The sequence below is a fragment of the Cetorhinus maximus genome, chromosome 20 (assembly GCF_964194155.1).
Source record: "Cetorhinus maximus chromosome 20, sCetMax3.hap1.1, whole genome shotgun sequence".
Taxonomy (NCBI): domain Eukaryota; kingdom Metazoa; phylum Chordata; class Chondrichthyes; order Lamniformes; family Cetorhinidae; genus Cetorhinus; species Cetorhinus maximus.
Window position 1 is genome coordinate 53,082,451 of NC_135898.1, and position 26,432 is coordinate 53,108,882.

Here is a 26,432-nt window from a genome sequence, read left to right on the forward strand (position 1 = left end):
ACATTTTCATGATACAATTTTTATTGCATGCTTTCAAGAATATGGCAACTACTACACTAGCTACAAGGTTAAGTAAGTAGAAGGTTTCTTCTAGCATCAACTTTGTAAGTGGACTTTAGCAGCTTTTTAATAACAGTTTTGTGATGCTAATTAATGTGTTTGTAAAAACATTAAAATAGAATGTTTAAGGAAGTAAATATGAACCCCAATATTTCACTATTGTTATTTTTCCCAAACTGCCTACCACTTCATAGTAAACTAATTGTTCATTTTTCTCATTACAATACCAAGGCAGATGCAGTAGTATACTGTATTTGGATATTTCTCTCAACTTGTTCCAAAAGTACCACCATAAAAATCTGACCCTGAGCAAGTCAGCAGCAAATGAAAATGGTCTACATTCACATTTAAAAGTACACCTACCGGGCTTTTACTGAGGTTTATTAATGAATTCACTAGATTGTAATCTTGATTTTGACAATGATCAGAGGACCTTGCAGTGGCTGTTTGTGGGGAAAGGGTCATGGCATTTAATGATGCAGATAGAGCAGTACTGTTTTGAGATGACTTGCAACTGCTGTCCAATGGGCTGATTACAGCTTTACAGCTGGCATTGAAAAGTTCTGTCTTTGTGTTGGCGTCAGAAGATTGGGCATGTTCAGTCTCTGATGATATGTCTTCCGACATGACTGTTTTGTCTGAACTGTCTGCTTCTGTTTTCTGTGAGCTGGCACCTCCTATAGCTCTTGGAGATTTGTTCTAGAAAAGGAAAACATTTGGCTTTTAATGTAAAGCTAAAGAAAAATCTAAGCAGCCTAGGAGAGTAATTAAGGCTCTGGTTTGTTGACTCAATAATATACAAGCAAAACGTTGATCTGTTCAAGCAAGCTCCTAAGAAGGGTGAACATTTGTGGAACCACTCTCAGCATGAAATTATAGTTTCCATCAACCTACCCACAGACCACATTGAAGGGAGAAGATGTAGAAGACTTCTGGTGTATGCAGGTCTGTTTTTATCGATTAGACTGACGTAAATAGAAAAAGCAAGGATCTGATAAGCTATTTTTCTTGGTACCCAATCAAATTTTAGATAGCTTACAACAAGCCTAGCTTTTGAAAAGTGTATTTTCATTAAATATATTTATTTCAAAACCCCACTAAGAACATTAAAAACATCAGTTGTAAATCAGATCAGTTACATTTGAAGTAAAAAAAATGTTTACGATCAAGGTGAAGCAGAACAATACTGGGAAATTGAACACTTATATATTTGGAACAGGACTCTAGCCGCAAACATAAGTATGCAGCTCAGTGCTAGGGTTTTTAATTTAAAATTACTTTAAACAAATGGAATTAGTTTTAGACTAGTTTCAGCAGCCATAAACAAAATTTAAATCCACATCCACATCAACTTTCCCGTTTCTCAAGTTTGTAATACCAAAGAAATCGTGGTGTACTGATTTAGGCAGTACCTACCAACAAGGCAACAGCACTAGAAACAGAACTTTCCAAACAACCAGACCCACAATATTCAAACAGAATAAATCAACAAAAATGAAGATAGCATAACTGGGACCATGTCACCTGGGGTTCAAAGTTCCACAGTGATGCAGCTCAGGGTTGCAAGTTGGACACTGGCCATTCATCTCTAATCCAGGTCAAATTCAGACTGGATTGGTGCAATTAAGTCCCTAACGTTTCCTAGCTGTAAGGGTTGTTCATGAAATAGTGCCAAACTGCAAAATACAAATTGTATTCAAATTTTTTTGAAAGTAAACTAGATCACTTCTATAGTATTTTCGTGATTATAAAAGGTGTTTTAATATTTGGTCAAGTCTGTTATTTTGTTTCAAAACTTTGCCCTTTCATTTAACTCTTCAGTTATGATTTACAGTTAGCTGTTAAGATTTATTTCTTTGGGTGTTTTTTAAAATTTGTGCATGGGATGGGAGCGTCGCCTGCAAGGCCAGTGTTTATTGCCCATTCCTAATTCCCTTGACAAGTGCGTTGTCAGCTGTCTTCTTGAACCACTGTAGTCCACGAGATATAGGTATATCTACATTGCTGTTGGGGAATTCCAGAATTTTGACTCAGTGATGGTGAAGGAACAGCAATATAATTCCAAGTCAACATGGTGTGTGACTTGGAGTTGGACGTGGTGGTGTTCCCATGCATCTGCTGCATGACCTTCTAGGTGGTAGAGGTCACAAGTTTGGAAGGTGCTGTCAAAGGAGTCTTGACAAGCGGTTACAATGCATCTTGTAGATGTTCTGGAGGTGGAGGGAGGGAATGTTTAAGGTGCTGCATGGGATGTTATTCAAGTGGTTGCTTTGCCCTGGATGCTGTTGAGTTTCTTGAGTGTTGTTAGAGCTGCACACATCCAGGCAAATGTACAGTATTTCACCACAAGCTGACTTGTGCCTTGTAGATGGTGGACAGTTTTTGAGGAGTCAGGAGAGGAGTTACTCACCACAGAATTCCCAGCTTCTGACCTCCTTTTGTAGCTGTGGTATTTGTATGGCTGGTCCAATTAGGTTTCTGACCAATGGTAACCCCCAGGATGTTGATAGTGGAGAGTCAGCAATAGTAATGCCGGTGAATGTCAAGGGAAGATGGTTAGATTCTCTATTGTCAGAGATGGTCGTTGCATTTGCGTGGTACAAATGTTACTTGCCACTTAGCAGCCAAGCCTGAATATTGTCCTTGTCTTGCTGCAAACAAGGACTGATTCAGTATCTAAGGAGTTGCAAATGGTACTGAACATTGTGCAAACATCCCCACTTCTGTTGGAGGGAAAGCCATTGATGAAGCAGTTGAAATGGTTGGGGATAGGGCATTAGGACACCAGTGTGAATCTGGTTGGGTCTGGGCAAAAGCAAAAATATTCAGGAATGGTAAAAAAATCAGCTAAACAGTGGGAACTGTTGGAGGGTTATCCTTCTAAAATTCAATTATCTTGAGAGTAAAATAGTTAATTGAACTCTTTCACAGCGCTTAACCATAGTCCACACAAATGCTGATGAGGAAGCCATGCAGTTAGTGAAATCTGGCTGCTCATGTGTATCCTGTCGGACTACAGGACAAGATCCTTGCTCGCCTAACAAACAGCTTTTAGAATAGAAAAATGCTGGAAAGTTTCATGTATTATTTTACCAAAAAAGTCAAAATATAGGACTTAATAAACATTAGTCGATAACAAAAATCTAGTTGTGATTTAAGATTCTGTTTTAGTTAGGCTTGGAACCATGGCACATTATTATACAAAGGTCTCAACACTTTCAGTTAGATAAGTAAATTACTTCAACATTTCAGATCCTAAAATTAAAAACATTATAAAGATACTATTCAGCATATTTTAATTTTGAAGGGCTATTTAAACATCTTGCCAACAGATTATACAGGTACAATTTCTGTTAAAACACTCCTCAGAATCCCCTCATGGTTGCGTCATTGTGAATTTTTAAAATCAATTCTTTAAAAAGGTATATATTCTTCACTGAAGTTAATAGTTGGTTTACAGAAACATACAGATTTTTGTTGAGTAAGCTGCAGTATTAGTAAACACTGTCATAGCATTTTTAAAAACTTTAATTCTGCTATAAGTACGTACTGAAGAATCAATACAAACTCATCTGTCAGATCAAACTATAACCTAAAGCAAAGTCATGACACTCCACAACAAGTGACTTTTGTTTCAGTTAAACTGTGTCTTTGTCCTGGAAAAGTCAACATTGATCCTGTAGTGTAACATTTCATATGTATAAACAGAAACCAATTCTAAACGCAATCATGATAAATCCTGCAAACAAAAAAAACTCTCAGATTTTAGTAGTTGGGGATAAAAATTCTCCAAAGAGTACTGATTATAAAAATGGATGGAAGGTTCATTAAGCACAAACTATCATCAGAAAAACCTGCAATGTCTATTTTGTTTAAAGCATGTAATTTTCAAGTTGGGTACTGCAAAGAAGAATCTTTTCGGTTTCAGGCCAATTTAAGATAAACATTTTACGCAATAAGTATTTAGGTACAACTCAAACTGAATGTTTCACAAAACTAGGTTGTTCTATTCTATAAATAAACCTAACCTACATGGTTTCCTCCTCAGTGAACAATAACACAGGTCTGATTTTTAGGCAAGTTTGATCATAAGTAAAAATAAATTAGTACCAACTGGGTGCAAAAACCTTTTTCCTATCATCTCTCTGGAGTTCTACCTATAACCAGGAAATCCTCTGCACATGAATCAATTTGTACAGTAATATTGAAATTTGGGTTGTTGAGAAATACATTTTACCAGCAACATTATAACTACAGTTTGCCATCTTGCTTAAGCATTCAATCTTACACAGGACAAGAATTTACCTGTGTTTCACCCACTCCAACTGTATACTTTATATGCCATCTATGGTTTTCTCTCCTCCACATTGGGAGGAGCAAAAACAGATTAGGTGAGTGCTTCGTCAAACACCTTCATCCCTCACCAATTTACTTTCTTTTTCCAATTCCATTATCATTTATTACATTTTTGGTCTTTTATTCTATCGTAATGCAGTGCACCACAAGCTCAGGGAACAGTACTTCATCTATCTATTATGTGCTTCCCCTTACATGTCTCTATGCTACTCACAGTGGTAACCACTCTTTGGGTAAATAAGTTTCTCCTGAATTTCCTGTTGGATTTATGAGTAACTATATTAAACTTTGTTGGATAATAATTTGGGTGGATGCAGGAATCAGGATGGATGTTAATCAGGATAACTACAGAAATATATGGAGTTTACTTGTGCTTTTTGATGACAGTGAGCGTGCTGTAACCGTGTGAAAGTTGAACATAATAATATAGTTTTGGAGTATAATATTTTGAAACAGCTAATCAATGTTTTGGAATGCCAAACAGATGATATTGTATAAGAAAGTACCTTGCTGTGTGGAAATACTCCTGGAAAATGCTGGGGTTTGTGGACATGCAAGTGTTATGGTTCCCAGTTGTTATTAGATAGGGATAGTGTATGCTGGTTAAAAAGTAACTGATGTTTAACAGTGCTAAATACAAGGACAGCAAAAGGACATCATCTCTTTTGACATGTGTTATAAAGTTCATGGAAAAGCTGAGAAACAAAAGGGAGTTACAGAAGAGCTGTCACATATCAGTGGTAAGAAAGGGTATGAAGGGAGAAAGTCTCTAGGTCGATGGGGAGTTGCATTAAATTTTCCATAACAGAAAGAAGCACAGCTTCTAGAACAGCGATGATCACTGTGTTCTGTTGGTAAGGGTGCCCTATAGCAGTAATGTTGGACAGCGACCTCTTACTGTCCTGATCATGCTCCTGCTTGGCCGGTACTCGAAGTCTGTCATAAATAAAAATCAAATTTTTAATAAAAAATATATACATTTGCAGTGGTGTCTAATTTGACAGGCCTAAATAAAAATTATAGTTAGAGACTTGGTACATATCATTTGGCTAGCAGTTTTTCCATTTGACTGGCTTGCTTGGCTAGTTCAGAAGGCATTAAGGGTCTAGCATGTAGTATAGGTCATGTAGGACATAATAGGTAGAGATAGCAGATTCTCTTTCCTATAGGAAAGATATCAGTGAATCAGTTGGATTTTTACAAACATAACTTTCATGCTAACCAACAAATACCAGAATTATTGAATTCTACTACATCACTACAGTACTTTACCCTATTTGGAACTTTGGCCTAGAACACCAATAACAATTTAACAGCATACTTAATACTTGAGTAAGATAGTTTAAATAGTTAATAGCAACTTCCTCACATATGCATTAAAATATGTAACCTATTGAGAAATGGAGGGAGGCACCAGGCACAAATTTTCCATTAAGGTTTTTTTCTGGTCAATAATGGCATTACATCATTTATTTAAGAAATTCAAAGATAATAAAAGGAACAACCAAGAGCTATGCATTAGTTATACAGCTTTATGAAAATGGTTACAGCATGATATACAAACCTCTAGAAAAAAGTTGACCAAATAGGGATCTTGCTTCAATTTTGCACAGACTATACAGAGAAATTGTATTTCTTCATTTTCTGTTGGGGCAGCAAGAACTTCACCACAAAGTCGAATTAATTTCTATAGAAAACAAATATGTAGCAGAAAAGTGGAATATTTTAAAAAATAAATCATTTTTTAAAATAAAAATATTTTGTACATTTACACTAAATAAAGAGGTACTGATCCATATGGACCAGGGAGATGCTAGGTTCAAACTCTGGAATGTTTTTAGCCAATTTCAATCAGTGTGGCAGCAAAACTTCAGTTAGCCAAATTGAAAAATGAGTTAACTGGTGAGCATTTATCACAACATTGGTTTATGCCAGGGTAAAAAAAGTGGGATAAAGGCAAAATACTGCGGATGCTGGAACTCTGAAACAGAGCTTTTTCAGCATTTTTTGCAACAGAAAGTGGGCTTCAGTTTCTGAATTTCTTTCCTTTTTCTGCAATATCCCAATCTTTAATCCAATAATTCATGCTGATATACAGTTCCTCGAGTGCCAGTAGCCTTGGGTGCCTTGATGAAGGAACCATTCTTCATGCACAAGTGTCACAGCCAAGGTTTGTTCAATAGACAGAGGCATACTGCTGCCCATTTTCTGGTGCTCCTCCCAAATGGATATCCTTCACATATAAGTTTAGATTGTAGGAAATATCACAATAGACTTTGGACCAGTGCACAACTGACATCCTCAAAAATATAACTTGCAGTATGGCTTATTGCATTGCAAACAGAAGCAACTTTTCTTGCCCTGTCTGGGATATTATGACCAAATCTATACAACAATTGCTGTACACATAACGAACACCTAGCTCATGGAATGGCTCTAAACTTGGGAGTTCCTTATTCGCATGGCTTAGCTTTACACTGGACAAAGCAATTACCCACCAAGCTAACGGGTGAAAAATTATGTCTTCATTTTTAGAGTGACTGACAACTGTTTCTGAAGTTTTTTTTTATAACATTCTCTATTCAAACTAGATCTGCTGCCAGTTCACCTGTTTACATCACAGAAAGTGTGCATTTGCATAATTCTAAAAATATTAGCACATCACTGTGAAAGAATATCTGCAGCTGTCACTTTTAGATGCTGTAGCGAGATCATACCTGGACGGGTCTGTGGACATTTATGTGTGGCAGCAGGGGTTGTTTGATCCTTCCTAGTAATTTTGTATAGAAAATCAGGACCTGTTGCTTCATTCCTGGCGGGCACTACAAACCACACAGAAGAAAGTAACAATGAAAAATTAAACTCACTTGAGGAAAATAAATTCAACAAATGACTCAAATTTCACAATATAAACAACTGCTTGTTTACAATGTGTAATGCATGCACAGTTAACTGGAATGACACTGATTTTGTTTCATCTATACTTGGGTCATTGGCATCATTTTGGCTTAATAATATTGAGCTAACATTTCCTTTAGAAAAAACTCTGCATTAGCCTGGTTCTTTTTTATTTCAATCTTGACGACAGCAATTTTATTTCCAATAACGCTGACACTCAGCTTTTCAGTTGATGTAAAGATTATTCTGGGACTTCTCAACATAAAACATGCATGATACAATTGGCATCCTGTCCCTCTTTTGCATGCTTTCTACTCATTAACTGTCAGAGAAGTCCTGAGTTACCAGTATGCCTATAGGAATTATGCATGTGCATGTACAAATGAAAGAACTTAGGAAGAAAATATATTACATTTATTGAACAAAACAACTTTAGGGCTTAATTAAAATCACTTCTCAGAAAAAAAATAACATTTCAGTGCTGTCTAAATTAGTCACATTTTCATAAATTCAAGCAAAAAATATAATAATTTGAAATAATGATGAACAGATACAAGAAATTTACAGGCCATTGCGACATACAACATTTTTAGTAGCATCACTTAAACGTTGATTTTATTTTAAATTCATAGTTGGTGCTCACTAACAAAATAACTAATCTGAAGGTTACACGCTAGTCATTTTATTGATCAGGGAAGATCAATCCTTACAATCTAACTGAGAACAGGAAGTCCTCACTTAATGTCATCCCACAAAGTGTCATTTCACATTAACGTTGCTCTCCAATACCCTGCATTCGCACTGCATTTTTCTGTTTCACATTAATATTGTTTGCACATCTAAACCCGTACACCTGGACATTCCTGTGTAACTTCCATGTTGAGCCTCCAAGAGCTGGGTCTTGGGTGAGGTGGGTGCAGGCAATCTTGAGAGGGGATCTGAACCTCAGACAAGAAACAGCCCAGATTTTTTTATTTGTGCTGGAGCTGAGGTTGCAATGTTCTGTAATGGTCTCCAGTGGTCCCTTTTAAAGACCGCTAGTTAAACACTCACCACTTTGTATAGATGGGTAATGTGCATGCAATATTATAATCAGGTGAACCAGCAAAACAGTTATCGCCCCAATGCCATCTTGGTTGTCTTGAATTGTTGTGGTATTATTCATTTATTTTTCCCATAAAATTAATTCAGAATGAGCCAAAAAAGGCCAGTGATTATGAAGGCTTTCTGTTGAGAAAAGACAGCAAAAAGCTGTCAACAAGACAGCAAACAAATTGGACTGGATGAGTTAAACACCAAGGATGTTGCAGAATTACTTGTCTCCCACACAGATATATTGATTAAAGAAATGAAACAACTGAGGGATGGAGAGGAGGGAGGGGGATGAGCAAGGACAACTAGCCAAGACATTTAGCTCAAAATCAATGCCTTGAAAAAGCTTGAAGAGGCAATGGCCATCCTGGTGAAGACGATCCTGACAGAGAACATAGTTCAAGAGTGAACAGAAGCATTAACAAAGCAGTCAACTGCTACAGGGAACTCTACAGAGAAAAGAAAAAAGCCAAGTGCAGCTGTCACTGGAAAAATTTCTGAAAAGTTCCACTGTACAGTACCCTTTAAAGAATGTTGAGAAGAGTCCTACTAAAACTCCTCCCAACCTCCAGTAAATCCCAACCCCACCAGCACTCATCCACTCCCCTAAGTGGGACAGTTTCACAGCTTGGTGAGTACCCAAACTTTGTTTTCTTAGCTTTCTCACTGTAGGATAAATTTCTTGTTGATGTTCTTAATTTTTCTTAACTTTGTAGTGTTAATGTATATGTTTGCACAGAAATGTATATTCCAAAAGCTTTCCACCAGGAAAGTAACCTCTATTTATAACATTGCGTCCATGGGAAATTATGTTTTGCACATTGCATGTTTTCCTGGAACCCATTAACAACGTTAAGCTAGGTCTTCCTGTATAGAATACATGCACTTTAGCTAAAAGGAGGCAACGGCTCTGCTTTCTCAGTTCTCAGGTCACTGGTACGAGTTTGGTTTGATAATACCTGCACACCTTCTTTTCAAAACAGGTGAATAAGGACAAATATCATGACAACTATTGAAAACCTGGATAAACTTTCTGGAAGGGAGTCTGCACAATTCAATGTGATGAGGTATTCCAGGGGAGAGTTTGCTCCCCATTAAGAATCCACTGTTGTTTAGTTTGCAATTTTGTTTGTTTCATAATGTCAATATATTCTTATGCTGCAGAAATTTATTTTCTAAATTGCCGTGAGTGCTATATTGAAAGAAATATCAAACATCAACTCAAAACAGACTTTTAAATAGATTTGAAAACATTTAACTCTAGACCTGCTGCTTTAAACCTGAAATTTGCAGAGGGTGTTTGCTTAGACCAGGAATTATGTCTGTGGTTGGTTGAGGTCAGATAAGAATCATGTGGATTCTACTGAACAATGAAAATCTCTAATTCTCTAACTCAGAGATCCTGTTTTCCTACCTGAGTAATTTACTGCATGGAAGATAATTGTAAATTAGTTTCTGCAGACATGAGAAGATCCTTTTTAAGCAAAAAAACCTGGCATTTACATAGCGCCTTTCAGATCCACAGGATGTCCTAAAGAGCTTCAAGGCCATGAACTGTTTTACCAAGTGCGGTCATTATTTTGTAGTCAAACTTTGGCAGCCAATTTGAACATAGTTGAATTCCACAAACATGAGTTAAATGACAAGTTTATCGGTTTTTGGAAATTCTGAATGAAGGATACCTGTTAACCAGGATGCCAAAGCTCCCTTGCTCTTCTATAAATAGTGCCATGTGATCTTTTACATCACAACAAGGAACCAGCTTGGTTACCACCTAAATACTTCCTCCCTCTCAATGGGAGTGACCAAAGGCAGAATTTTCTCGTTGGCGTGCAGGGGTGGGTCCTGCATGCTTACGCGTAAAATGACGCACGGTGACGTTGGGCGTGCGTCCCTACGTCATCATATGCCTTCGCGATATTTCAGTGGGCGGGCGCGTGATGATCTCCGATGCGCGCCTGCCATTAATTAATGGGCCAGTTAAGGCCCTTGAGCCACTAATTGACGGCGATTTTTTGGGGCCCGTGCGATATTTAGATTGTCACATGGGCACAACGGGCAGGCCATATTTTTAAAAACCTCATCCACGGGCGGGATAAAAGGGGTGAGTAGGATCGCGAATGGTCTTTGGTAGACATTTAATGTTTAAGTTTACTGCTACTTGTCTGTGTGAGCAGGAAAACTTCAAATCTCTTCACAGCTGCTTGGACAGGAATAACAGGCTTTGGTCAGGACTCTGGAGTAAACATCATTTTTGGGGCCTTGCTGGTTTCAGGAAGCCTTCCCTTACCTGGGAATGGAAGTTGTGCTATCCACTGGAGACACCTCCTCTAAGGAGGGAGGGCTAGAAGGGGGAGGAGGCCAGGAGTCCATATTCAGCCTCCAGGGGAGCCACCTTTGAGAGGACAGGTGTAGGCGCAAGGGACGCAGGGCCAACAGGAAGTGCAAGATGCCACTATCCTGCTGCCAGGGTTTACAGGTGGCAAAGCGGCTATGTCTGAGGTGCAGTGCCGAAGGAGGCTCTGTCTCTCAAGGGAGACAGTGACCTCCATCTGTCAGATGATAGGCCCTGAGATCTGCACCAACTGTGTGGGTGGGTACCCCATGCCACCGGCGTTGAAGATCGCGACTGCCCTCAACTTCGATACCTCCGGCTCTTTCTAGATGTGATCTTTGCGGAGTCTCCCAGTCAGCTGTCCACACTTGTGTCAAGCAGGTGACAGATGCTCTGTTCAGGTACGCATTGACTTTCACTCACTGTCGCTGGTATGAGGCCAGCCACACCGTGCGAGCCAGAGGCTTCGCAACAATTGCTGGATTCCCCTGCGTCCAGGGTGCAATTGACTGCACACATGTGGCTATCAAGGTGCCAGCAGCTGAGCCGGGTGCCTTTGTCAACAGGAAGGGATTCCACTCCTTGAACATGCAGATTGTATGTGACAATAGGATGCAGATTCTGCAAGTCTGTGCAAGGTACCCAGGCAGCTCCCATGACGCTTACATCCTGAGACACTCCCAGGTGCCGGGGCTCTTCAGTGCTCCAGCCCGGCTGGATGGATGGCTGCCGGGTGACAAGGGCAATCCCCTCAAAAGGTGGCTCATGATGCCCCTTTGCCATCCAAGAACAGAGACTGAGCAGTGATACAATAGGAGCCATGCCTCCACAAGGGCTGTGGTAGAGAGAGAGCCATCGATCTGCTCAAGGCACGCTTCCGATGCCTGGACCGTTCAGGGGGCACGCTCCAATACCCCCCCCGATTATGTGTTGCTGATAGTGGTTGCACACTGCGCTCTCCACAATCTGGCGCTGGAAAGGGGGGACGCAGTAGAGGAAGGGGATGTAGATGCAGATGCTCCGGCTGCACACGATGAGTCCAGTAGTGAGTCCGAGGATGAGCACGTTCAGGAGAACACTGAGGAGAAAGACGCAGACCTGGGCAACCTCCAGGAAGGCAGGGACGCCCGGGAGGCTTTAATCCAACGAAGCTTCAGCTAGCCCACCACAGATGGGTCTCCAACACACGCCAGGGCTGCAGACTCCATACTCGATACCTGAGAGAAACATCTGCCTGGTCAGGAACATTAACTATGTGCCTTGTCAATAATGCTCAATGACAAACAAGTCAGTCATAACATCATGGGTTCCTGTCCATCTGCAGAAGTAAGGAATCACCCTGAGCCACGTTCACATATGAAACATTTAATTAATTCACAAAATAAAACAGAAAAGAAACTTAATTCAAAGATGTTGAGCAGCACATTAAATTATAATCAACTAGTAGCAGGGCAACTTAAAACCACCAGCGAGAAGCCCGTGGTGTGCCTAAGGTGCCTTAATTTTACGTTTTCGAGTGCTACGTCTAGGTGCTCCCCTTGCTGGCACTGGCATTCGAGACAGTCTGCTCACTCTGCTGACCTGTTGGCCTTGATGCCCTTGGCGGGCGTCCTCCGCCCCGTGGAGCCTTTGATGGCCCAGCCTGGGAGGGAGCAGCCAGTTCCACGGTTGGCATCTCCCCAGTCACCACAGCCTCATCGGGTCCTACGGTCACTGGCAGAGGAGCTGCTACCCTCATCCGGAGTGCCCTGAGAGGAGCTGCAGAGACGACAGGCAGCTCATGCACCGACGTGAGGTTGCTTCGGACCTCCCTACTCACCATTGACAGATGGGCACTGAGCTGGGATACTGGGTGCCCAATCCATCTCTCCACTGGCACTGACCAGCTGAGGTCAATGCCGCTGTGAGGGCTTGCAGGTCCGAGCACAACCCCAGGAAGCCCTGATTGTTCTCCTGGAGGAGCCTCTCCACGAGAGTTGCTTCATGGAGAAAGTATTGCGCTCGGCCATGAGGGTCAATGCATTACTGATGCTCCGCATGGATTCCTCCAGCATGAAGGCCATGCCACGCATAGCCTCATGTATCTCCGCCAGATCCTCCCGCAGACCCTCTGGTCTTCCAGCATCTACTGCCTCAGGGACAACTCCAGAGGCACATCATCAGACACCGACTGAGCATGCTCCTGGTTCCCTGCAGTCCTCTGACTGCCGGTGCCATGGGCACTCTCTGTCTCTGCCTGCACCTCAAGCAAGTGTGCCCTCACCGCTGTGCCCCGAGACACTAGCCGACGACCTAATCCCCACCAACATGCTAGTATCTGCGCTGGTGCCTGCCTGGCAAAGATGGTGTGACGCTGGTGCTTGTAATTCTTCTGGGCCCTCAGATGTTAGTGGCAGCCCGTCTGCTTCCTCCTCCTGGCCCTGCTCCGGTGATGCTGAAAGGAAGAACAAGGACATTTGATTAGTTAAAAGTCGAGACAATGTCAATGTGCATGCCTGGCCCCCAGATCAGTATGCGCCCATCCTTCCATAATCAATGTTGGAAGCTTAAATTACTAAACATTCAACAGTGGGATGGTTGCAGGGACAGATATGGTGACCTCAGTGCATGGCACTCTTACCTCCCCCGGCACCCCAGCCTCACTGCCACCGGTGGACCTGGGCACATGGCGCCTCTCCAGCTCTATCGCCTCCTGCTCGTACCTGGTTATAATGGCCAACCGTGCCTGACCTCCGCCAGTCCGCATCCGCTCTGCGTTATTGTGTGCAGTCTTCTCCTGAAAATAAGAGAGGAGCATTGATTAGTCCACCCTGTACCTGGATTGCCATTGCATCCCTGCCACCCCAACCTGAGTGAAACATTGCAGGACTGCAGTGAATCGTGACTCTGCAGCTGCCGCACACTCATGCCAAGCAGCCAGAGCTGAATCCCCTTGCCCATATGCTGCGCCCATCACATTTGCTACCCACACGGTTTAACCTTGCAAGCAAGGACGCACAAGCACGTGGAACGCCAAGGGCAGCAGATGGATGGGTGTCCCGCCACCTGGAAGTTCCCCTCCCAGCGTGTCAGTAGCCTGACTATGACATGTTTTGGAGTTCTAGCACTGCGCCTAGGTGCAGATCCTTGAGGTAGCCCCAAAACAGTACTGTGGGTGTCAGTCCACCACATGCAGCAGGTGCAGAACCCAGCTCAGCACAACCCTCTCAGGGTGAATTAGGCATGGGCAATAAACGCTGGCCCATGACACATGCCATGAATGATTCAATGCAGTAACTACATTCAGAGTTGGGGGGGGGGCGGGAAAGAGCCTTACTGCTGTGTTAAGTGACCCATGCCAACACGGTACTCACCCTTCCGAGCGCAAGAGGTCGTTGAAAACGCTTGCGGCACTGAACCCAAGTGCATCGCACCACGTCGTGTGAACTCACTATCTCTGCCACCTCCTCCCAGGCATGTTTGGTGATGTGGTGGTGGGGGGGCGCTCCTCCTCCCGTCCATGGGAACGAGGATCTCACGCCGTGCTGCCACTTCGAGGGCAGCAAGGCACTCGTCTGAAAAGCGAGGGGCACAGTGCCCCACTGACCTACCCTCCTGCCTCGCCTGCTCACCAGCAGCGCTCTCGAGCGTCCTTCTGCTGGCCATGGTTCACAACCTTTGCAAGGCTGCAGGAGCGCCATTGGACCCGGCGGTCACTGCAGTCCTGCCGCCACCCGCCCACTCCCACTGTACTCGGGAGCTGCGTTTCACGCTGTGCGGGCCTTAATTGGCCCACATGTAAAACGGCGGCGCGGAGCCGATCGTGGGTGTTGATCAGCTCCGCGCCCACTCCTGACCGACTGGGAGAAAATTCTCCCCCAAGTGTTTTTGACATCAAAATCCATGTGTTCGATTCTGGCGGATAGATTCCATAAGCTTCTGAAAGTGCTCATTCATTTTAATTTAGGTGTTATCTTGGACAGATAGAATAACAAATTAAGTGTTGAATTGTTTAGAAACTAATGTGTGTTACGAAGTGCTATATCTAGTCCGTCTTTTCAACGCCCCGAATGAAATTAAGTTACATTTACAAGAGAAGTGCTGACCAGAATTTTACTAATTTAATTAATCCATAATTAAAATTTACATTGGTAGGGTCATATTCAAAATGTAATCTACATTTTTACTTTCAGTTGTTATGCAGATGCTTGGCTAATGATTCATTGCATACAAGGTCTTCCAAGAGCTTTAAAAACCTGCAATATTATTCAGCATGATTGATTAAAAGGAACAATTCAGCATCAGTACTTAAAACATACATCAGCTTTTCCCAATGTGTACAGAGTCTCCAAAATCTTGTGATGCAGTAAGTACTCCATGCATGGCCCTGTCTCCCCAGATTCCCTTTCATGTTCCTCCTGAACCAAAATATCCAGCATCTGATCCAGGTGTGATGGGATGTTTGTATCTGTTACTGGAGCTTTATCATCTGTCAAAAAACATAACAGCTCGTGTTTTACATGTTCCCATTATTTCTTTCAAGATGAACATCTAATCAAATAGCAAATGTATTTAAATAAGAAAAATTAAGCTTTAACAAAGCTTGGTGTCTACCTTTAATATCAACTTCTTCAATCTTTATATATGTTAAATATTATATCCAACAGGGGATTGGAAATGAGAAGAGGGGAAAGTCACATAAATAATTGTGACTTGTTAAAGTTTTATTCACTGCAGACTTATGGGCCCAGCGATCCCCTCCTACTTGTGTGTCATGAGATCCAAGTTCTTTAATGAATGAAACCATTGGAAATATTTACTTATCAGACAAAAATATATTTGGCAAAAATTAAACAAATGCCCACATGCTCAAAATCAGAGCTATGCACAACAGAGTAGAAGAACAACCTTCAGTATAAGAGGACAAACTATTTTCAAAGAATGAGGATTATGGGACAACTAATCCAATTCTCCTCTTTCATTTATCTGGCAATTATGCCAAGATGCCGCTGAAAATGAGAAATTGTGACAAAGTGTGAATTATTTGATGCTGGAATGAATGATGTGTCAAAAACTGCATCAACTTTGAATAGCAAGCTTATGCATGCAAATTTTGCCACATTAAGGCTATTTATAAATTAAGTTCTAAGGACAAAATTATCTTTTGAACTTGAAGAAGTTAACCTGCTAGTTTCTAGCACATAGAGAGTACAGTATGATAATCTAGTGATACTTTTAGTAATAGTTACCTAAAAGGTCAATTGCCAAATTAAAACAAACAATTGGAAGGGCCTGAAATAATATACTACAGCTCCAAATGATATCAACACAACTTAATCTGCATTTAACTTCTTAAAGGATTCAAAATCCACCAGCTGCCATGGTAGGATTTGAACCCATGACCCCAGAGATTTAGGCTGGGTCTCTGGATTGCTAGTCCAGTGACATTACCACCACACCAACGTCTTTCCATAATACTATGCAAAGCATTTTTGACAGAAACCACCAATTTTGAATTAGAAGACAAGTCAGGAACAGGCCATTACAGAAGTGAACTAAGGCATATTATAAAATAAAAGGTCAAAAGCAATAAATTTAATAAAGTAAAGGAGCACTTAAATCCCATGTATCCACAACAGCCAAAATCTGACATATGGATTCCTGATGTCCCTGTGACAAGTTTGAAAATGAGTAGGATAACTTGGTAATTACTCTGCAGACAAGCAGGTGAACTTAAATTCCTAGATGGAAATGGAGCCAAGAAAAATCTAAAACATTGGTTACAGTACCCTAACATGAATATTATGTTAGCTACGTCAAATGATTTGGCATGGCAAAAACTTCATATTGCAAGGTTGAAATTGCAAAAATTATGGACAGTTGAAGAAATCCTCCACTTCCCCATACGGTTTTGGTCAGTTCCTCCACTTCGCACCACATCAATTTCAAACAAACAATACAGGAAACTTCCAGCTGGTTACTGCATTAGCTACTCTCGCAGTCAACAAGTAATCTGCTCTGCTCACCTTTTTATTGCACTTTCATGGGATGTGGGCACCACTAGCAAGACCAGCATTTGTTGCCCATCCCTAATTGCGCTTGAACTGAGTGGCTTGCTAGGCCATTTCAGAGGGCAGTTAAGAGTCAACCACATTGCTATGCATCTGGAGTCACATGTAGGCCAGACCGGATAAGGATGGCAGATTTCCTTCCCTAAAGGACATTAGTGAACCAGATGGGTTTTTGCGACCATCAATGATAGTTGTCATAGTCACTATTACTCAGGCTAGTTTCCTATTCCAGATTTATTAATTGAATTTAAATTCCACCAGCTTCTGTGGTGGGATTTGAACCCATGTCCCCTGAGCATGATCCAAGGCCTCTGAATCACGAATGCAATGGTGCCTGTTTAACCAGCACTGGTTAAGATCAGAGTTTGGCAAAAGTGCTGCGGAGGAAAGTGGACCTAACTGCTTGACAATTGTTTAGATCAGCTGCTCTTAAAGACTCAACACTCTTGCTCACTATCACTTAAATTTAAATTTTACTTTAAAGTAGTTCCTGTGAGCTGAGCACTTTGCTGAAATTAGCTGTTATAGTAATCAATCACAAATTTCTTTCAGTGTTAAGTGGATAGAACATTGGTACTTCAATAATACAGCTGATTAAAATTAAAAAAAGAAACTGAGCAGGAAAATTGTGCTGGAAGGCTATGGAACTTCTTGTGTTGCACTATCTCTGCTCAGTTTCCCCATTAATTATTGATTCTGTTTAGACTCTAGTCATGAGTCTTTTGTACTGCAACACAGAAACATTTTTGCTGTCACGGGATAAAACAAATCAATTAAAAATATATAACTTAAAGACTCCTACCTGATGTGTTAATGTAATAATGGGTAATGGCCTTCCAGTGAAACACAAAGTCTTCTTGCAGTGGAAGGGAAGGAGCCAACTATCAAATTCAAAATAGAAATGATAATAGCAGGTTAGGCTTGTTGAAATGTAAAGCTTTGATGAATACTCCAAGTGAAGTATTTCACTGGTTTATGCAATTAAACTAAATGACAACCTCATTATGAATCACCTACTATAGCTTTAAAATAGAGATAAAAATTCATTTTTGAAGGAGTTCACACAATATTTAGTGACATTACAATACCAAAAACAGGTTACTGGCTTACCATATTAAAGCAGAGTTTTAAAAAAACTTTATCTTTCAGTCCCTTATTATTCTCTTCATTCCATATTTATATCCCTCTATTTTGTTTCTAACTTCCTAGTGACTCTCCGTGTCTCAGTAAGGATTGTTCAATACGATTGGTTAAAAAGACATTGCTTGACCTGTTCATGTAGTTGCCAGATCTCTCCCCCGCCTCCCCCCCCATAGAGGACACCATGTTGTTTTGAACTACAAAATTCAGGCCATTGTGTCCTGGTTTGGGCACTTCTTTTAATGGCGAGTGTCAAAGATATGGGAAGAGGACAGAAGATATTCACTAAAATGTTAGAGTTGAGAGATTAAAGAAACTGGAGTTCTTTTCACTAGGTCAGAGGTTAAAAGAAAATCTGATAGTGTTCAAAAATTCTGAAATTTACTGATAAGCTGAACTTCCATTGATTAGGCAAGTTGCTAACAAGAGTGATCAGTACCAAAGAACAGGAGAGCTTAGGAGATATTATCTTGAACAGTGGGTTGTTCAGACTTCAAATACCTTACCGGAAACAGGCTTGAAGCAGAATCAATAATAAATTTCAAAGGGAACTGGATAAATATTGGATTTTATTAAAAGCATGGGAAAAGGCAGAAGAATGCGATCAAGTGGATAGCTCTTTCCAAGAGCTGATGCAGGCATGATATGCCTTATTCTTTGCCATGAGGTGCTAATGGGTCAGCTATCCTTGCTTAAGAAAACTTTGGTACTAATTTAGCTGTTGATACCACTGTACCAATGAATGGAAATATCCAAACACTATGGAGCAGGAATGTCATAAATGCAACTGTCAGTGACTTCAGACGACTGCACAAATGCAAACAATAACACAAATAACTTCCCAGAAGGAAGACACATATAACTTCCCCGAAATACTAGGGAATTGAGAAGGAGAAATTGAAGGAAATTAGTATTACTAAAAACAAAAGTGCTGGAGAAATTAATGGGACTGATAATCTACATCCCAGCGGATGGCCGTGGAAATAGTGGATGCATTGGTGGTCCTCTTCCAAAATTCTGTAGATTTTGGAACAGTCCAGGCAGATTAGAGGGTGGCAAATGTAACCCCACTATTTAAAAAAGGAGGGAGGGAGAAAATAGAAGATTACAGATCAGTTAGCCTAACATCAGTGGTAGGGAAAATGCTAGAGTCTATTATGAAGGATGTGATAACAGGACACTTGAAAAATAACAACGGGATTAGACAAAGTAAACATGGATTTATGAAAGGGAAATCATGTTTGACAAACCTGCTGGAGTTTTTTGAGGAAGTAACAAGCAGAATAGATAAGGTAGAACTAGTGGATGTGGTGCATTTGGATTTTCAGAAAGCTTTTGATAAACTCCCACATAAGAGTTTAGTGTATAAAATTAAAGCACATGGGATTGGGGGTAATATATTGGCATGGATTGAGAATTGGTTAGCAGACAGGAAACAGAGTAGGAATAAATGGGTCTTTTCTGGAATAGTAGGCGGTGACTAGTGGGGTACCACAGGGATCAATGCTTGGGCCCCAGCTATTCACAATATATATCAATGATTTAGATGATGGAACCAATTGTAATATTTCCAAGTTTGCTGACGATGTAAAACTAAGTGGGAATGTGAGTGGTGAGGAGGATGTTAACAGGCTTCAAGGCGATTTAGACAAGTTGAGTGAGTGGGAAAATACATGGCAGATGCAGTATAACATAGATAAGTGTGAAGTTACCCACTTTGGTAGAAAAAAACAGAATGGCAGAGTGTTATCTAAATGGTGATAGATTGGGAAATGTTGATGTACAAAGTACCTGGGTGTCCTTGTACACCAATCACTGAAAGCAAGCATGCAGGTGCAGCAAGCAGTTAAGAAGGCAAATGGCATGTTGGCCTTCATTGCAAGAGGACTTGAGTACAGGAGCAAGGATGTCTTACTACAGCTATACAGGGCCTTGGTGAGACCACACTTGGAGTATTGTGTGCAGTTTTGGTCTCCTTACCTAAGAAAGGATGTACTTTGCCAGAGGGAGTGCAGCAAAGGTTCACCAGGCTGATTCCTGGATGGCAGAAGTATGAGGACAGATTGGGTCGACTTGGAGTTCAGAAGATTGAGAGGGGATCTCATTGAAACGTTATAAAATTCTGACAGGGCTGGACAAACTGGATGCAGGGATGATGTTCCCTCTGGCTGGGGCGGGGGGGTCTGGAACAAGGGGTCACAATCTCAGGAAACGGGGTAGGCCATTTAGGACTGCAATGAGGAGAAACTTCTTCACTCAGAGGGTGGTGAACCTGTGGAATTCCCTACCACAAAAGGCTGTGGAGGCCAAGTCACTGAATATATTTAAGAAGAAATAGATAGATTTCTCGGCTCTAAAGGCATCAAGGGGAGTATGGTGTTGAGATAGAGGATCAGCCATGATTATAATGAATGGCGGAGCAGGCTCGAAGGGCCAAATGACCTACTCCTGCTTCTATTTTCTATGCTTCTATTTAGAATGATATTTCCCAACTTCAGAGATGCTTTAAGAAAATCTTACTGTTAACCTTCAGCAATCATCATCTGGGATAAAGGGGTCAACTTCACAAATATGCCGATGACACCTAGTTTTAGCCTATTGATCCAAATGTTGTTCACAGTATCTTTACGGTGCAGGAGGCCATTTGGCCCATTGAGTCTGCACTGGCTCTCTGAAAGAGCACTCCACCTCGTCCCACTCCCCTGCCTTATCCCCGTAACCTTGCACATTCTCTCTTTTCAGGTAGCAATTCAATTCCCTTTTGAATACCTTGATCGAATCTGCCTCTACCACCCTTTCAGGAACTTTGTTCCAGACTCCAACCACCTTCTAGGTGAAAAGAATTTTCCTCACATTACATTTATTCCTTTTGCCAATTATTTTGAATCTGTGCCCTCTAGTTCTTGATGTTCTCTCAATTGGGAACAGTTTCTCACTATCTACCCTGTCCAACACCCTCAGGATCCTGAATACCTCTAGCAAGTCTCCTCGTAGCCTTCCTTTCTCCAAGGAAAAGAGTCCCAACCTCCCTAATTTATCCTCATAGCTACAGTTCTTCATCCCGGGAATCGTTCTTGTGAATCTCCTCTGTACTCTTTCCAATGCCATTACATCCTTCCTCAAGTATGGTGCTCAGAGCTGGACGCAGTACTCCAGATGAGGCCTAACTAGTGTCTTATACAAGTTCAACATGACCTCCTTACTCTTGTACTCAATGCCCCTTGTAATAAAGCCTAAGATACCATATGCTTTCTTAACTGCTCTCTCAACATGCCCTGCCACCTTCAATGACATATGTACATATGCACTGAGGTCCCTCTGTTCCTGCAATTCCTTTAGAGGCTCTCCCTTTATTTTATATTGTCTCGCCATATATTTCCTGCCAACACGAATCACCTCACACTTCTCTGCATTGAACTTCACCTGCTGCTCATCTGCCCAATCTACCAATATGTCTAAAACAAAAACAGAATTACCTGGAAAAACTCAGCAGGTCTGGCAGCATCGGTGGAGAAGAAATCAGTTAACGTTTCGAGTCCTCACGACCCTTCGGCAGAACTGAGTATAGTTAGGAGAGAGGTGAAATATAAGCTGGTCTAAGGTGGGGGGGCGGGGGGAGAGAGAAGTTGAGGGTGGGGTGATTGTGGGGATAAGAGTGATAGGAGCAGATAATCAAAAGATGTCACAGACAAAAGGATCAAAGAGGTGTTGAAGGTGGTGATATTATCTAAGAAAAGTGCTAATTAAGAATGGAAGGCAGGATACTCAAGGTACAGCTCTAGTGGGGGTGGGGTGGAAAGACTAACAAAGTTTTAGTTTTAGATTTAAAAATAATGGAAATAGGTAGGAAAAGAAGAATCTATATAAATTATTGAAAAAAAAGGGGGGGGGGAGAAACGGGGTGGGGATGGGGGGAGGGGGAGTTTAAGATCTAAAGTTGTTGAATTCAATATTCAGCCCAGAAGGCTGTAAAGCGCCTAGTCGGAAGATGAGGTGCTGTTCCTCCAGTTTGCGTTGGGATTCACTGGAACAATGCAGCAAGCCAAGGACAGACATGTGGGCAAGAGAACAGGGTGGAGTGTTAAAATGGCAAGCGACAGGGAGGTTTGGGTCTTTCTTGCGGACAGACCGCAGGTGTTCTGCAAAGCGGTCGCCCAGTTTGCATTTAGTCTCTCCAATGTAGAGGAGACCGCATTGGGAGCAACGAATGCAGTAGACTAAGTTAGGGGAAATGCAAGTGAAATGCTGCTTCACTTGAAAGGAGTGTTTGGGCCCTTGGACGGTGAGGAGAGAGGAAGTGAAGGGGCAGGTGTTGCATCTTCTGCGTGGGCATGGGGAGGTGCCATAGGTGGGGGTTGAGGAGTAGGGGGTGATGGAGGAGTGGACCAGGATGTCCCGGAGGGAACGATCCCTATGGAATGCCGCCGGGGGGGGGGGTGAAGGGAAGATGTGTTTGGTGGTGGCATCATGCTGGAGTTGGCGGAAATGGCGGAGGATGATCCTTTGAATGCGGAGGCTGGTGGGGTGATAAGTGAGGACAAGGGGGACCCTATCATGTTTCTGGGAAGGAGGAGAAGGCGTGAGGGAGGATGCGCGGGATATGGGCCGGACACGGTTGAGGGCCCTGTCAACGACCGTGGGTGGAAAACCTCGGTTAAGGAAGAAGGAGGACATGTCAGAGGAGCTGTTTTTGAAGGTAGCGTCATCAGAACAGATGCGACGGAGGGGAAGGAACTGAGAGAATGGGATGGAGTCCTTACAGGAAGCGGGGTGTGAGGAGCTGTAGTCGAGGTAGCTGTGGGAGTCGGTAGGCTTGTAATGGATATTGGTGGACAGTCTATCATCAGAAATTGAGACAGAGAGGTCAAGGAAGGGAAGGGAAGTGTCAGAGATGGACCATGTGAAAATGATGGAGGGGTGGAGATTGGAAGCAAAATTAATACATTTTTCCAGGTCCCGACGAGAGCATGAAGCAGCACCAAAGTAATCATCGATGTACCGGTGAAAGAGTTGTTGGAGGGGGCCGGAGTAGGACTGGAACAAGGAATGTTCCACATACCCCATAAAGAGACAGGCATAGCTGGGGCCCATGCGGGTACCCATAGCCACACCTTTTATTTGGAGGAAGTGAGAGGAGTTAAAGGAGAAATTGTTCAGTGTGAGAACAAGGTCAGCCAGACGGAGGAGAGTAGTGGTGGATGGGGATTGTTCGGGCCTCTGTTCAAGGAAGAAGCTAAGGGCCGTCAGACCATTCTGGTGGGGGATGGAGGTGTAGAGGGATTGGACATCCATGGTGAAGAGGAAGCGGTTGGGGCCAGGGAACTGGAAATTGTTGATGTGACGTAAGGTGTCAGAGGAATCACGGATGTAGGTGGGAAGGGACTGGACAAGGGGAGAGAGAAGGGTGTCAAGATAACGAGAAATGAGTTCCGTGAGGCAGGAACAGGCTGACACGATCGGTCTGCCAGGACAGTTCTGTTTGTGGATTTTGGGTAGGAGGTAGAAGGTAGAAGCATAGACCAATATGTCTATGTCCTTTTGAAGTTTAGGACTATCCTCATCACAGTTGACAACATTTCCAATCTTCGTATCATCTGCAAATTTTGAAATCATGTCCTGCATACCACAGGGTCATTAATATATATCAGGAAGAGCAATGGTCCCAACACTGATCCCTGAGGAACTGCACTACAACCTGCCTCCAATCTGAAAAACAACCATTTATCACCACTCTGTTGCCTGTCACTCAGCCAATTTCTTATCCAGGTGCCTACTTTCCCTGTTATTCCATGACCTAGAATTTTGCTTACAAGTCTGTTGTGTGGCACTGTATCAAATGCCTTTTGAAAATCCATATACACCACATCAGCAGTGTTTCCTTTATCAATCTTCTCTGTTACTTCCTCAAAAAACTCCAGCAAGTTAGTTAAACATGATTTCCCTTGATAATCCATGCTGGCTTTCCTTAATTATCCTTCACTTGTTTAAGTGATTATTATGATTTTATCCCATACTATCGTTTCCACTGTTACAGCAGTATCTAACTGCCTAGTTAGAACTGAGGCAATGGTGAGTTGAAATTCCACCCACAGCTAAACCTCAGGAATACTGACATTATCCTCGCTGGTTTCCATCAGTACATAATACGCTGGCTTTGAATCCATTCACTTCCCTGGCTGTGACCTCAGGTCAAATCCAGAGGTCTAACTCTTTTTCAGCCAGCACAGGCATCATGGCCAAATGGTCTGCTTCTGTGCCATAAATTTGCCATGTTTGTATGTAACTTCTGCAATCTCCTCCCATTTTACATTGCTGCATATCCCTCTGCACCTCTACACCCAATCAACTCCTCGCTCATCACTAATTTTCAGACATTACACCCCTCTCTAAACATTACCACTTAAGAATTCCAGAAGCAATTACATCTGGTCCCTATTTCCAATTAGAAGGCTGTAAGTGCTTTCAAAATGGGCTGTGTCTTTAAAACACCAGAATGCTTTTTTAAATGACTGATCCTTGACTCTGCATTTCACATTTTCCTATTTGCAGGACCTGCCCTCTATATGCAATAATGTATAAAACTGAGTAAGCAGCAGCCTTAAGCTGCTGATTGGCAAACTTATCTTGGGTTACTCAAATTTTAAAAAGATGTTTGAAAGCAACCATTCTAATTAGATTATGCAAGTCTGTTTGCAACATGCTTAGATTTCACAGGCAAGCAAACAAAAATACAGGAACCACTGCAAAGACATCAGGCGTTAAACTGGATATAACTTTATACAATCAAAAATCTATTTCCTTTTCAAACATTGGTTATATTTTCACTCTCCCAAAAGTTTTAGTTGCTGGAATCACTCAGCTCATCAACTTTCAAAATGGTAGCTGCAGGAGGTAGCATTAGCAACACTTAAGAGCACAGGTATCTTCAAAAGCAGTGGTTTTTCAGGAGGGATTGAGACTATCTTTCCTCAAATTTGTTTCACTCACATGCATGAGGCAGCAGCTCCCATGATTTGCTAATGCTATTATAGTGTGCAAAATAGTATCCTGACATTTATTTAAAAACAGGAAATGGCTCCTTTAACATTGTACTTTGTTAAAAGTGACTGTCTTCACTCAACTGGCAGTTGGCTAACTTTCTCCCCTTTTCCTCTCCTGAAGATGCTCACATGCATGGGTACAGTCCACAGGCATTGAACATGCTCCTGAAAATTGCTGACTATTTGCTTTAGTGCATGGCCAAGCCATGAGAATACTTTGATATCCTACCCAATTAATCAGCTTTTCACTGGAGAGTCTAGATTGTGGCCATCAGTTGGCTATTCAACCACAAGGAGCATCACAATCATGTGACTTCACCCACTGCTCACACAGGCATACTTTCTAGCAGGAGAAACTGAGCAGTCATCAAGAGCAGGAACAATGGTTGATTTTTCATCCAGGAGTGCTGAGCCAGTTATAACATTCTTACCATCATATTGGCTGAGATTAACTCAGTGTGGACTGAGAATTGATCATGAGACTCTCCAACTTGCTGAAGGTAATGTGAAGTAATTTTCAAAGTTTAAGCCCTGAAGTTTGTAATTGAACTGCTTCAATTCAAAGTTGAATCTTGTTTTATACAAGATTAAAAATATGATATTTCAAAATGAGTCACTGCTATTGTGGCAGAGTTTTCTTTGGGGGCAGGGGGGAGAAAAGTAAGCAGAAAGCATTTTAAAAGATGTTACAGTGGATTCTGGAAAATCTAAAAAGAATCATAGGAAGGCTGTAATTAACTTATTTTTATAAATATCACTATTTTATACAACAAATTTGTGCCTTGAATCTTTCCCAGAATGTTGGGAAGAAACTTAGCAAACAGGGGATTAAGGTCTTAATTGAAGTGAATTTGGGAAGACAACACAACAGAAATTGACAAATTTAGTAAGAAAGACTATACAGATGATAGGTGAGGAAAATGAGAATGTTACAATGGTGAAATAAGGTGAAGAATGAATTTTACTCAGTAATTAGGCTGTTCTTGATTCAAATGTGGGTGCCCAAAATACAGTCAGATTTCCCAGTTGTGATATTTTTCTTCCATCAGCAATTATAAAAGTGTCTATCTCCAGTAAAAGAATTTTATTTATATTTTAAAAAGTTCTTAATTTAGCCCTATTGAAACTGTATTAAAACTTTTAGGAGCGGGTAGAATGAACAGACTTAAACTATACATTCTACTCAACTTGTACCTGAACCCTCTGCCACAGCAGGAATAGACACGGTAGACATCAAAACTGGATTCTTACTGAAAAAAGGCAGGACTGACAGGCTTAGGTTTATTCTGGTATATATTATACACCTGTATGAGGAATCAGGGTATACTTCTATCTTATTAAAAATTAAGGTATGCTATATCTTTAAAACAAACTACTGCAAAAATCAGAAATGTATATTCTAATAGAGCCACTCCCCAACACAATCTTTTAATATTATCAATATGCACAACTTTAGCTTTT

At 41.6% G+C, this 26,432-nt stretch overlaps 1 protein-coding gene across 1 annotated transcript in view; it reads right to left on the minus strand.

Annotated features, from left to right (window-relative positions):
- fhip2a (FHF complex subunit HOOK interacting protein 2) overlaps positions 1-26,432 on the minus strand; it is a 66,794-nt gene that overhangs the window by 28,140 nt on the left and 12,222 nt on the right. Inside the window, exons 2-6 of the mRNA XM_078564686.1 lie at positions 17,594-17,672; positions 15,040-15,209; positions 7,134-7,238; positions 5,981-6,103; positions 424-759 (exon numbers count right to left, since the gene is read on the minus strand). Of these exons, the coding sequence (XP_078420812.1) occupies positions 424-759; positions 5,981-6,103; positions 7,134-7,238; positions 15,040-15,209; positions 17,594-17,672 (813 nt within the window). The remainder of the gene's footprint in view (positions 1-423; positions 760-5,980; positions 6,104-7,133; positions 7,239-15,039; positions 15,210-17,593; positions 17,673-26,432) is intronic.